Source organism: Microcaecilia unicolor, chromosome 1 (genome assembly GCF_901765095.1).
Source record: "Microcaecilia unicolor chromosome 1, aMicUni1.1, whole genome shotgun sequence".
Taxonomy (NCBI): Eukaryota; Metazoa; Chordata; class Amphibia; order Gymnophiona; family Siphonopidae; genus Microcaecilia; species Microcaecilia unicolor.
The window spans coordinates 41,261,655-41,276,249 of record NC_044031.1 but is presented as its reverse complement, the minus strand read 5'-3'; the positions used below and the strand labels follow the sequence as shown (position 1 = coordinate 41,276,249).

The 14,595-nt window shown below is 42.6% G+C and overlaps 1 protein-coding gene across 1 annotated transcript in view; it reads right to left on the bottom strand.

Annotated features, from left to right (window-relative positions):
* LOC115465564 (1,4-alpha-glucan-branching enzyme-like) overlaps positions 1-14,053 on the bottom strand; it is a 120,761-nt gene extending 106,708 nt beyond the window's left edge. Inside the window, exon 1 of the mRNA XM_030196120.1 lies at positions 13,781-14,053. Within this exon, the coding sequence (XP_030051980.1) occupies positions 13,781-13,875 (95 nt within the window). The 5' untranslated portion in view covers positions 13,876-14,053. The remainder of the gene's footprint in view (positions 1-13,780) is intronic.
* Between the last annotated feature and the right edge of the window lie 542 nt (positions 14,054-14,595).

Here is a 14,595-nt window from a genome sequence, read left to right as displayed (position 1 = left end):
GTATGTCTGCCAATTTAGAAACAGACATCCATTTCCCCAAGCTGTTAAAATCCTAGTATCCGCCAGTACTGAAAAGGGGGGGGGGGGGGGGGAGACAAGATTACTGGAGTAAGCTGAATGATACTACAATCCAATTATAAATTAGCATACAGCATTATATGTATTATCAAAAGGCTAGCTAGAAAATCCATAGGTCCAATAGAAGACTCCTGAGGCAGGCCATTTTTGGCCAAAACACGACTTGTGTCGAGTCCTGGATGTTTTAATAAAACTTCCATATATTGGACATTGTCTGCTGTTCAGTCTTTGTCACCCTCGCTGTTTTTGGCTTGTTTGCGAGACTGCGAGGGTCGCTGTTCTTCTGTTTATATTGCCGTACATTAGCACACAAAAGCAAATAGAAGAGACACCAATTTGCGGCCGTGATAAAAATGGCCTTAGCATGTGGAAAAAAGCCTCATGGAAGAGTGTGCTAAGTGTACCTGAGGCAATGGAATTAAAAAAATCAGTCTGGTTACTGACAGACACTTCCTATATATATCTTTATGTAGTTAAACCTCACAGGATTTACAAAGGTTACTGATGATTTTTTTGTGAAAATTCTCATCAAAATTAAGCAGAAAAGGTTGTAGAATTCAAAAAAATAATCATGTGTTTCTAAAGTTAGTATCCTAGGACTGAGCTTATGTTTCATATTACACAAGAAAAAAAAAATCAACTGAAAGGGCAGCAGAACAGTTTTAGCACTGCCCTTTTCCAAGTTAATGAGCAGGGCATGCAGCAAAAACGTGAACACCAGCATGACTAAGGAAGACCGTTATTGAGAAAGCAGACAGCATACCAGTCTGCAAACATTGCACAGAGGTGTGTGCACAGGGCTTACAACAGAGTGTAACAAATGAGACTTTCCAAATGACTAGAATATTACTATACTAGCTATTTTAAAAGCTTTGAGAATTGTTTCAATATTCTTAAATGAACCGTTTAATTTGAAAGAAACTATATATAAGTACATAAGTAATGCCATACTGGGAAAAGACCAAGGGTCCATCGAGCCCAGCATCCTGTCCACGACAGCGGCCAATCCAGGCCAAGGGCACCTGGCAAGCTTCCCAAATGTACAAACATTCTATACATGTTATTCCTGGAATTGTGGATTTTCCCCAAGTCCATTTAGTAGCGGTTTATGGACTTGTCCTTTAGGAAACCGTCCAACCCCTTTTTAAACTCTGCTAAGCTAACCGCCTTCACCACTTTCTCCGGCAACAAATTCCAGAGTTTAATTATACGTTGGGTGAAGAAAAATTTTCTCCAATTTGTTTTAAATTTACTACACTGTAGTTTCATCGCATGCCCCCTAGTCCTAGTATTTTTGGAAAGCGTGAACAAACGCTTCCCATCCACCTGTTCCACTCCACTCATTATTTTATATACCTCTATCACGTCTCCCCTCAGCCGTCTCTTCTCCAAGCTGAAAAGCCCTAGCCTCCTTAGTCTTTCTTCATAGGGATTTTACATTTAGCTCACCCTTTTCTCACAAGTTCAAAGCAAGTTATATTCAGGAACAGTAAGTGTAAAAAGCAATAGTCAAGTCATTTTTTGGTGAATTTTCTCTACTTTGTTCTTGAGTGGCTCGACCAAAGTTGATTAGGAGGAAGCAGTGGTACAATATATATTTTAGATGACATCTGAAAAAAAATGAAGTGGGAAAGAACTGGCAAGAACAAGATAAAGTTGCAACACTAACCCCTGTTGTAAACATGAGGTGATCAAAGACTTTTTTTTTTTTTTTTTAAAGGTGAATGTTTTTTTGTTTTGTTACATTTGTACCCCGTGCTTTCCCACTCATGGCAGGCTCAATGCAGCTTACATGGGGCAATGGAGGGTTAAGTGACTTGCCCAGAGTTACAAGGAGCTGCCTGTGCCTGATGTGGGAATCGAACTCAGTTCCTCAGTTGGGAATCGAACTCAGTTCCTCAGGACCAAAGTCCACCACCCTAACCACTAGGCCACTCCTCCACTGTTGCTACTATTTGAGATTCTACATGGAATGTTGCTATTCCACTAGCAACATTCCATGTAGAAGTCGGCCCTTGCAGATCACCAATGTGGCCGCGCAGGCTTCTGTTTCTGTGAGTCTGATGTCCTGCATGTACGTGCAGGACGTCAGACTCACAGAAGCAGAAGCCTGCGCAGCCTTCTACATGGAATGTTGCTAGTGGAATAGCAACATTAACATTCCATGTAGAATCTCCAATAGTAGCAACATTCCATGTAGAATCTCCAATAGTATCTATTTTATTACATTTGTACCCCACGCTTTCCCACTCATGGCAGGCTCAATGCGGCTTACATGGGGCAATGGAGGGTTAAGTGACTTGCCCAGAGTCACAAAGAGCTGCCTGTGCTGGGAATCGAACTCAGTTCCTCAGGACCAAAGTCCGCCACCCTAACCACTAGGCCACTCCTCCACTCCTATGACTGAACCCTCTGGTAGGTACAACTGCTCACATGTTTCCAATTTATGCCAATATAACTATTCTTCCCAACTATTTCACAACAAATATACATGTACGTTCTGCAATGATTGGGGGGTGGGGAGAAAGCTTTCAAAAAGCAACCTTCAATTCCATTTCTGAATCTTCACTACCTAGTCTTGATATGTTTGCATCGGAGAATGTGGCACTATTTAGATACATATTCATCCATGCAGTGAATAATTTAAATATCTAGACATTTTTTAATTATTGGTTGATTGCATGACCTGTATTTGGCAGCAGCAACATTTGCGTGGCCCACTGGAGGGAATAGTTATCAACATGGGCATTACTTGTGCTGTTTTAGCACAGGTCCCATTTTATGCAATAAAAATTAACAGAAAAAAAAAAACACATGTGGCAGCCCATGTTGATAACTTCCTCCCTCAGCTGCGTAACTTTAGCAGCTAAACAAAGGGCCAGCTCAAAGCATAAACTACATGTGTACTTATACACGTCTCTTTGGAACTGCCTTCCTAAAGAACTTAGGCTTGAGGATTCTTATTCTCACTTTCATAGAGGTTTAAAAACATAGGAGTGGAGGAGTGGCCTAGGGGTTAGGGTGGTGGACTTTGGTCCTGGGGATCTGAGGCACTGAGTTCGATTCCCACTTCAGGCACAGGCAGCTCCTTGTGACTCTGGGCAAGTCACTTAACCCTCCATTGCCCCATGTAAGCCGCATTGAGCCTGCCATGAGTGGGAAAGCGCAGGGTACAAATGTAATCAAATAGATACTATTGGAGATTCTACATGGAATGTTGCTACTATTGGAGATTCTACATGGAATGTTGCTATTCCACTAGCAACATTCCATGTAGAAGGCTGCGCAGGCTTCTGCTTCTATGACGTACGTGCAGGATGTCAGACTCACAGAAACAGAAGCCTACGCGGCCACATTGGTGATCTGCAAGGGCCGACTTCTACATGGAATGTTGCTAGTGGAATAGCAACATTCCATGTAGAATCTCAAATAGTAGCAACAGTGGAGGAGTGGCCTAGTGGTAATGGAGGAGTGGCCTAGTGGTTAGGGTGGTGGACTCTGGTCCTGGGGAACTGAGGAACTGAGTTTGATTCCCACTTCAGGCACAGGCAGCTCCTTGTGACTCTGGGCAAGTCACTTAACCCTCCATTGCCCCATGTAAGCCGCATTGAGCCTGCCATGAGTGGGAAAGCGTGGGGTACAAATGTAATAAAATAGATACTATTGGAGATTCTACATGGAATGTTGCTACTATTGGAGATTCTACATGGAATGTTGCTATTCCACTAGCAACATTCCATGTAGAAGGCTGCGCAGGCTTCTGCTTCTGTGAGTCTGACGTCCTGATGTTTCTCAACTCAACCCACCCACATTTTTTTGTTTTTAAAGGTTGTTGTGCTGAAAAAGGAGAGCTCTACAGGAAACAGGGGAGAGGTGCAGGGAGGGAAGACGTAAATTCACAGGGCATCACAGGAAGAGATCTGAAGACCTCCATTTATGACTCTGCAGCCTCAAGCCACCTGCGAAGCTCAACTGGGGACCAGTTCACCAAATGGACCAGGAGTAAATCTCTCAGAACCAGAGGCTGAAACAAAAAACAAAACTGTCCATCCACCTGCCAGAGAGCTAGACTGGATGCTAAGCGAGATATGTCTCAACTCAGTTTTCAGTTCTCTATCTCCACACACGCTACAGCTACAGGTTCTGGAATAGTGGGAAGCTACGTCATGGAATGAGGTCTTTTGCTGGTATTTGCTTGTTTTACAAAATCAATAATGCAGCCTGCATTTATGTAAGCTGTGTAATACGTGAAAAAATAAACTTCAACTTTGAGCTGGCATTATTTTTCCTCCCCTGGGAGCATCAGGCCAGTAACATGTGGTATGAAATTCCTGACAGCCATCGGTTAAGTGTTATGCAGACCGTTCTTTCCCCCTCCCTCAAGTACAGGCCACTAGACCAGCAACCCACACCCCTGTGAACACCCCCCTCAAGAACATACCAGGGGTTCCCCTGGTGTCTAGCAGGTGGAAGAGTGATTATAGATCGCTCTGACCCCACTGAGCGTCAGGTTCAAAATGCTGCTGGCTGACCACTAGGTTTAGTCTCATCGTACTACTGCTAGGGATCAAACTGCCAACTAAGGGCCACACGCCAACAGGACATGAAACCTTTTTTAGTAGGTTAGAAGACCCTCTTCTTTAACCAACCAAAGTCACAAAAAACAGACCACAAGGAGGTTAGTTGGGCTCCAGCCATCTAACAACTTGAAAAGTAGAGTGCCCAAACCTGTTGTCACAATGACTTTTACAATAGCAATAGGCTGTATATCAAATGCAGCTTTGCAAATCTCTCTAGATCCCAGATGAGCAAATTGTGTAGCCGGAACCCTGGCATTATGGGCCTTGAGTTATCCCTCCAAGATCAAACCTGCTTGGACATAAATGAAAGGGTATGCATCTCTACATAATTAGTCAAGATTCTCTTCAATATGGAAATGTCAGAAGAAAAAAAAATATCTAATAACATTTCTGGGAAACCTACAGTCAGCTCTGATTGGCTAGAGGACAGAAATGACTGGATGCAGATCAGTCCGGATTCAGACCCCATTATGGAACAGAGACAGTCCTTGTATCCTTGCCAGATCTCCACATAGATCTTTCAGCAGAGAAACTCCTTGGCTACTTATTTTAAACAGAAAATAGCTCAGACTAGAACTTAACAATACCCCTTCATCTATAGCCTATTTCCTCTATTTATATGATCTTTTACTGCCTCGTTCTCAAGCAGATAGAATCTGGTCCATTTTTCATCCAATCACGTGTTACGCAATACACAAATTCATATTGTCTGCTTGATACATGCCCTACTTATCTCCTCGTCAGCTCCTGATTTATTTTTACATCATTTGCACTCAAATCTTATTTGTTGTCTCAAGGTTTCTTTCTCTCTGACAATGACAATATTATTTTGACTCCTATACCTAAAAATACCCAAACTAGTCTAAGTTTAGTTTTCAACCATAGACCAGTAGCCTCAATTCCTCTTCTTGTTAAAAGTAATGGAAGGACTTGTCATGCACCAACTTATGGAGTATCTCCAGCTTCATGCCATTTTGCATAGTTCACAATCTGGTTTTAGGCCCTCTTACAGTACAGCAACTGTGCTTACCACCCTCCTAGCTAACTTTAGGAGAGAATTTTGGCAACAAAATACTGATACTTCAGTTTGATCTATCCAGTGCCTTTAATACTGTTGATCATAACATTCTTTTAAATATTTTTGACTATTACAGAATCTGTGGAGTTGTCCTGAAATGGTTTTCTGGCTTCTTAAAATCTAGATCATATCAAGTCAAACAATCAGGTGTACTTTCTTCCACTTGGTTCTCTGGCTGTGGGGTCCCTCATGGTTCCCCTCTTTTCCCCATCTTGTTTAACATGATGATGATACCTCTTGGTCATCTTTTAGAAAAACATGGTCTTTCGACATACGTAGATGCTGATGATGTCACCATTATCCCGTTCTCTTAGGAATTACTTGACATAACTCACACGATTAGTCTGGGGATAAAACTTATGGAATCATGGGCTTCTAATTTCAAACTAAAACTTAAACATGGATAAAACCAAGTTTCTAATTATAACTAACCCCCACCATCCTACGAATCTTAGTAACTTTGCTATTAAGAACAAAATCTATTCCCTTGAGTCATCAATGAAAATCTTGGGAGTCACAATAGATCATTTCCTCACCCTTGAAAACCAAGTCTTTAAGTTAACCTCGAGTGTCTTTCTTTTTTTTTTTTTAATTTTAAATTTTTTATTCAACACCACAAAAATTATACAATAGACATAGATGTAGCCACAAGGCTGCTGGTTGTCAAACAGCTCAAAGTCAACTATAACACTTATCCAAAATTGTATTATTTTTCCTCCCCCCATCTCATCCCCCTCCCCCTCTGCCCTCCCTCGTATGGCTACCCTTCCGGAGTGTCAATAGCTTTATTCCAGATTCGGTCCACGTTTGTCCACTCTGTCGCATCCGGATTATATCTGCCAGTCCTCCGATCTGTCAATTTCTCCAGATCCACTAGGACCCGGAATCTCACTTTCCAATCCGAGGTCGTGGGTCCTACTCTTTGTTTCCAGTGAGCAGCAATCTCCAATTTTGCTGCTGCCAAACAAAGTCTTTTGAGTAGTCTCTGCCATTTCTGGCCTCTCTTATTACTCCATCCTAATAGACACCACTTCTGCTCAAGCAAAAACTGGGTGTCCAAGATCAATGTCAGGTGTGCCGTTACCGCCATCCAAAAAGTCTGTATAAGCGAACAAGTCCACCATATGTGCAGAAAGTTAGCCAGTGCTGATTCGCACCTCCAACATCGATCAGATGCAGTCGGATACATAAGCTTCACTCTGTCCGGTGTATAATACCATCTGCTTAAAACTTTATAGGCATTTTCTTTTATTAATACACACACTGATGATTTTTTCACCTCCATACATACCCGTTCCCATTCTTTCACACTCATGTCAATATTTAAGTCACGTTCCCATGCTTTCATGTAGCGTAACTTAGTAAATATATCTCCTCTTATATACTGATATAATTTGGAAGTGCCCCTCCTCCCGCCCTCCAGAGTTTCCCAGATATTTTCCAACTTTTCCCCCTCCCTCGGGTCCGCCTGAAGCCACCCCTGCGTTTGCATATAATGCCTAACCTGCACATAGGCATAGTAATCCATCTCTGGCAGGTCATATTTCCTCTGCAACTTCCTGCATTCTCTCAGTGTCCCATCAGACATAAGATCTCTGAATGTCCGTAACCCTTTGCTATACCACTCCCGAAATATTCCTCCCTCCTGTCCTGCTGGAAATGCAGCTTCTTGTATGATATGTGCCAGAGTGGAAGTTTTCACCCCCTTCCTAAATTTATGTTTCAGGGTATCCCATGTACTTTCTAAGTGAACTATGAAAGGGCTGACAGTCCTTCGGCTAGATGTGGACATAGAGCTAGACCCCCACGTCCCTCTCTAAATTACAGTTTGATTCAAGGTGTTGTTCTAGGGCTGCCACCTGTGACCTCTGGCCCCTGCTCCATTCTGCCACCTGCTTTAATTGCGCTGCCTGATAATACCAAATGAGACTTGGAAGCCCTCTCCCCCCTTCTTCCACACCTCCCCACATAATTCGTTTCGATATCCTAGCTCGTTTCCCCCCCCCAAACAAATCTTGATATATCTGCTTGTAATTTACTCAGTGCCCCTAAAGGGATTCCCACTGGTAGTGTTTGAAAGAGGAATACCACTCGAGGAACCAGATTCATTTTACCCACCGCTATTTTGCCCCATCAAGATAACAATCCATTTTTCCATCTGCTCATATCTTTCCTAAGTTCTCGCATTAATGGCTCATAGTTCAGCCTGTAAAGCTGTGCCAGGTCCCGGGGGAGCTGTATGCCCAAGTACCTAAAACTAATCCTCGCCTTTTTGAAAGAAAAGTTTTGCAACACTTCCTCAAAAGCTGATGTGGGTGCAGTTATTCCCAAGACTTCTGACTTGTCATAATTCACTTTAAAGCCGGACACCCCCCCCCCCCCCCCGAATGTTTTAAGCTCCCTGCAAATGCAGGCCAATGTCTCTTCTGGGTGTTGCACATAAAAGAGAACGTCGTCAGCGAACAACGTTATCTTGTGTTCTCTGTCTCCTATGTGGAGCCCCTTTGGGTGTGCAGATTCTCTAATCTTTTGCGCTAAGGGTTCAATTGCCATAGCAAACAACAGGGGTGAGAGTGGGCAGCCCTGCCATGGGCCTCTCTGGATTCTAACTAGCCCGGAGTACCCCCCACCCCCCCATTTACTTTTATCCTAGCCACCGATGCCTCATAAAGCCCCTTCAGCCAAGTCAAAATCCCAGGACCAAACCCCATGGTCCCTAACACTTCCCATAAATAATTCCACTCCACCCTGTCAAATGCTTTTTCTGCATCGGTTGTTAACAGCACAAAATTCTCTTCCCGGTGTTGAGCTTCCCAGATTATATTTAAAGTTCTCCTTATGTTATCCGTCACTTGGCATTGTGGTATAAAACCTGCTTAATCCATGTGAATGAGTTGGGGCAGGAATTTATAAATTCTCTCCGCCATTACCTTGGCCACCTCGAGTGTCTTTCACTCACTATGGCAGCTAAAGACATTGACACCATTTTTCCCTAAATCTGTCTTTCGTACTTTGGATCAATCCCTCGTCCTCATTCAACGATTGCTATTCCATCTATGCTGGACTTAAAGGTGGTCTTCTAAAAAAAAAAGTACAAACCGCTCAAAATACTGCTGCTCATCTTATATGTAGACCTCCTCGCTTCGCCAAAGTCGCTCCTCTTTTATATTAGATACATTGGTAACCAATAGGAGATAGAATATCTTTTAAATTATGAGTTTTCATTCACCAAATCCTGTTTGGTGAAGCCCCATCATCTCTATATATAAAAGGCACCACCAACGTTCTATGAAGCCTCCAGCCAGAAGTGTGAAGGGGGAGAGATATCCGGTTTCCCCATGAGTGTCTGCCCCGCCCTCGCTCTCTCTGTAACACAAACAGTGAAGGAAAAAACACAGCAAAGCAGGAAATCAAATCGCTCTCTCTGTAACAGTGAAGGACTCAGAGGGGGGAGGGGAGAGAGGGCAGAGGGCAGGGACACACACACACCCACATGCACAAAAAAGAAAACCTTGCTAGCCCCCGTTTCATTTGCATCAGAAACGGGGCTTTTTTACTAGTATATGAATAATCTTATTGAATTGACAAAGTAATGCTATGTCATCATCTAGAGAATACCTTCTTACATTTCCCTATCTGTAAGAATGTGATATATAAAATAGTTCACTCTGCTAATTTCTCCTATCAAGGCACCAAAATTTGGGATTCTCTTTCTAAATCAATCAAGTTTACAGATGATTACCTACATTTTAGATGTCTTCTAAAAACACATTTCTTCAGTCTGGCCTTTCTGAATACAAAGAACTCTATTTGAATTTTACTCACACCCTTTTCTCAATCTCATTTCCCATCTAGTCCTGCCTAATTATGCTCTCACCTATCCACCCTTAATTATTTGTTTGTCCTCGAGATAGTCTAAATCTGTAGTTACTTACTGCACATGTATTAATTTGCTTCTTGAAGTTCTTGTAATTTGTGTTAAATTCTTTACGTTGTGTTTTATTCACTTTGTTTGTTTGTAAGCCACATTGAACTTGCGTCTATTTTGGGCTAATGTGGGTTATGTATGTAAGGTACAGAGAAGGGCAACGAAAATGATAAAGGGGAAGGGACAACTTCCCTATGAGGAAAGGCTGAAACAGATTGGGTTCTTCAGCTTCGAGAAAAGACGGCTGAGGGGCGATATGATAGAGGCATATAAAATACTGAGTGGAGTGGAATGGGTAGACATGAATCGTTTGTTTACTGTTTCCAAAAATACTAGGACTAGGGAACACACAATGAAGCTACAAAGTAGTAAATTTAAAATGAACTGGAGACAATATTTCTTCACTGAGCATGTAATTAAACTCTGGAATTTGTTGCCAGAGAATGTGATAAAAGCAGTTAGCTTAGCGGGGTTTAAAAAAAAAAAGGTTTGGATAGCTTCCTAATAGAAAAGTCCATAAGCCATTATTAAAATGGATTTAGGAAAATCCACTGCTTATTTCTGGGATAAGCAACGTAAAATGTATTGTACTGTTTTGGGATCTTGCCAGGTACTTGTGACCTGGACTGGCAACTGTTGGAAACAGGATACTGGGCTTGATGGACCTTCAGTCTGTCCCAGTATGGCAACACTTGTGTACTTATGAATAAATACTAGTCCAACCTGGACCCAAGTACAAACATCCAGCAGAATAGTCCTACAATCAGCCAGGTCTCTGTTGATGTGACCCAGACTGCTAGAACTACTCCAGACTAAAAAAAGGCCTTACACATATATTAGAGACCAAGGGTAGATCAATCCTAGATGCCTGGTACCCCTCAGGCTGCACTCAGGGTATGGCTTTGAACAAAAAACATTAAGCCTAAACCAGCAAAAGCAGGTCACAGTAAGCACTGTCAGGAGAGGCGCAAGTAAAAACGAGAAGGAGATTGGAAAAGATTTGAAGAATATGAAGAAAAGATAGAGACAGAGGCTAGAAAGAAAAGAAAAGAAAAAAAAAAAAAAAAAAAAAAAAAAAAAAGAGAGGATTAGGCTAGGTAAGCGATATAAATAAAAAGGTTGAAATATATATTACCCCCCTCATTGCCAAAATAGAGCATTATAAGCCAGAAAAAATATAAAATTTAGTGAAAAGTAAATTAAACTTCTCTAATTTTGTTGGCTCCAGCTAAATTTTGTAACTGTTTTTCTCACCTCTGTGGAAGGCTCACAAAAGTCAAAATTTCTATAAAGCAGTTACTTTACAAAAAGATGATCAGATTTTTTTTTTTTTTGCAATGAATCAGTCCCCCCCTCCCCAAAGTCAGCCCTCACTTCTGTACACATTTTCTGTTGAATGAATTGAGAAAGTTAAGACATTGCATTGAGCCCATTAGCCATTCTCGTTCTCTTGTACGTTAGAAAATTCAGGCTTCTGGAGCCCCAGTATGAGCACATTTCTTTCCTTTACATCCTGAAAACCTGACCAGCAATGGGGTGATTAGTAGAGAATGACACGGGGACAAAGTATGTCCCCATCAGTTCTGTCTCCGTCCCCATCTGCACCCCAGTAGGCCTCTGTCCTCAGCTGCAGAAGCCTCAAACACTTATGATTTTATATTTAAATCTTTTTATTAAAGTATAAAAAGGAATATGCTGTGCAACTGTTGTTTATAAATCGCAAATTAACAACGAGCAACTATAAAAACACTCCCACCACCACCTTCTACCCTTCCAACCCTAACAATAGCTGACTTTTACTACCCTAAGGAATCCTAATCCACGCCATTAAAACGTCAAGGGGTACAAAAATACAACTTGTTCTATATGCCTTGGAGTCATCAACAATCTCAAGGATTCAGCCTAGCTCTCCTGTCTTCCACAGTCCTTCCTGCAACTGAAAATGTCTTCTTAAAAGATGTGCTGGTAGCAGGAATGTACAGGATCCACCATGCAAATTTTGCTAGTTATGGCCCGCATGTTTGCTTGTTTTTTCAAAGAAATCAAAAATCACTGAATGCATCACTCAAATATAAACAAACCAGTTCATTAACAGGCTTCAAAGTAGAAAATGACACAGGGATAAAAAGTCTGTCCCATCCCCACTCCATGGGCTCTGTCCCCGCCCCATCCTCGTGGGCTCTGTCCCTGTCCCCCTGTCACTTTCTAGTGATTAGGGCAGGTTCAGGAAGCCCAGGTCTATGTCCTGCTTTCTTCCTTTTTCATTCAGATCTCATCCATTTTTCACCTAACCACTATACCTCTATTCAGGAAATCTAGACTGCCCCAACTTGACATTTCGTCCTTTAGATTGTAAGCTCCTTTGAGCAGGGCCTGTCCTTCTTTGTTAAACTGTACAGCGCTGCGTAACCCTAGTAGCGCTCTAGAAATGTTAAGTAGTAGTAGTAGAGTTATCAAAAGCTCTCACTTTACTATATAAGTTGCCAATTCCTTGCAACAGTGTTTAATATTGCAGAGATTGTGTTTTCTATACATAAAGTAACCAATAAACTTGTGGTTAGATGCAGTCACAATTTAAGAGTTTATTCTGACTTATTTACTGCCTTTTTTGAAAGACAACTGATATAAATTTAAGATCTTTGGGCCCTAAAGATTTAATCATTGTGGCTGCCTGGGTTGTGCCATGTCCAGGTAAGTGAAACTGAAGTTACCTAGATGTTGCATAACCTGGACAGCCACAGCGATCATAGTGCCAACTGTGGAAGCCTAAAAAAACATCTTTAAGAAATTCCAGGCATGGCTTGCTACGCTTTCTTAGGCTTCCGTAGCTGGCACCATGATTGTTGCTGTTATCTGGGTCTTCTGTGTCCAAGTGGAACAAATATTTCAGCCATTGTGAACAAAAGCTAAAACGTCAGTTCCACTTAACTCAAACACAGCAACGCCCGGACAACCGCAACAATTATGGCTTGATATTACCTTTAGATATGTTATATTCTACAAACCCCAGAAGGAAGTGTTCTTTGACAAATTATTTTGCAAATGGAGCAGCCTTGGTGGGGAGGGGGGTGTTATGTTCTTCTGGGGCTGGAGCAGTCTGATGGAGGCCCCTCAGGAGAGAGGGATACTTCCTCAGGGTGTACTGCCACCGTTGGCAGCAAGATTCTGCTCTGGATAGGTGCAGAATAGTACCACCCTCAAGATCAGCCTCATCAGGGCGACTTGATGGAGATCTATCTCGGAGGATGGGTGTTCAGCCTCCCCTGGCTCCAATGATCATTGCTTGGACTCCCTGAGAAGAGGAAGGGTTCGTTCTCAAGGGTCACTTGTTTAAAACATCGGTGGCTACGAAGCAGCTCATAAATGGGCTAATATAAATGTCACAATACTAAAAAAAACTCCAGTAATACATCAAAACCTTTACTTTTTATTATCACCAATTACATTATTACAAAACAAGTGACATACGTCATCTAACTGCACTCACATCCATCAACATTCATTCACCACTCGCCCTTACTGCCTAATATAACCTTCACATATTTATCAGCATGCCCACAATTGTTATAAGCACTAATATATCACATATGTGTCACACAGATCATCAATATTGCCTTTACAACACAAACTGGTTTTGTAATAATGTAATTGGTGATAATAAAAAGTAAAGGTTTCGATATATTACTGGAGTTTTTTTTAGTATTATAGTATAGTTATAACTCTAGTATAGATTGTTTATCCCCCATCTTTTGGATTGGTGTTAATCTAAATGTCAGCCAGAAGATGACAACTGCTAGCTGAAGCCTCTGATGAATTAGAAAAGGGAGTCACGTGTTAAACTGAGGTCTTCTGGGGAGGAAGGACATGGGGGTCACCCTGAGGCAGCTCATCGAGCCCAGCGTCCATTTAACACGCTCCTCCTGGTTTTCGGCACTATTAAAGAGCGCATCGAAACCAGGGGCTCACAAGGCAGCTCTTCGGCGTAGGGACCCTGTGAATACCTGAGCGCAGAAAGGCAGCTCTCGCTCCCCTGTGTCTCCAGGGGATGAAGGAGGGAAGAGAACCTTCAGGTTACTGCAATTTTTAATTTTGTTATGGTCTGGTTTTTTTTTTTACCTCCGTCGGAAATCCTTTTCGTACGATTTCAGGAGAGGGTCTGCCTCCAGGAGTTGCGAGAGCCCGGGCACCGGCACCGTTTCGTTACTGTCCATGGCAAGAAGTGACAGCCCGCTGCCCTGAGCCCCCACTATGATAACCGAAGTGGGCTGAGCACAAGCAGTAAAGTATGTCGCGAGAGCGGCGAGACACTCAACTGGCGCGTGACGAAGAGGGGAGAGTCCTTGTCGTGGGTTGCAGTCAGAGCAAATCCCGGTGCGCTGAGTAGGAGGAGGAGCGAAGCGCCGTCAGTCTTGCAGGAGCCCAGTCCAATTCGCTCTCGGTAACCTTACAGCGCCCTACCTTGGTCGCTTGCAGCCAATCAAAATGAGTCTGCCTTTCCCACATTGAAAGCTCGGGGATTATAGGGCGGGAACAAAGTGGACAGACCGCACGCTCATTGGCTGCCTGGGCCACGTTCCCCTGATTTCCGCCGGCTGCCGATTAGTTGCGTTCTCCTTGTTGAGGGTTGAGGCCCGCCTCTCTAGGTTGAAGGCGTGGCTGCTGTTCTCATTCTGTGCTTTTCCTCCTGCGCTGCTGAAGTTGATTTCTGCCCCTATTTGAGTAGAGAGGTGTGGTAGCCGTGTTAGTCCACTTTTAAAGATAATCAATATTCAATATAAATAAATAAAACATGGGAAAGAAAATAAGATACATTTTTTATTGGACATAACTTAATACACCCAGGGAAAATCTGCTACAGTACATAGAGAAAAAAAGCCACAGACAGAACCCCCCCCCCCCCCTCCCTTATAGTGACATACAACCCAGAGCTG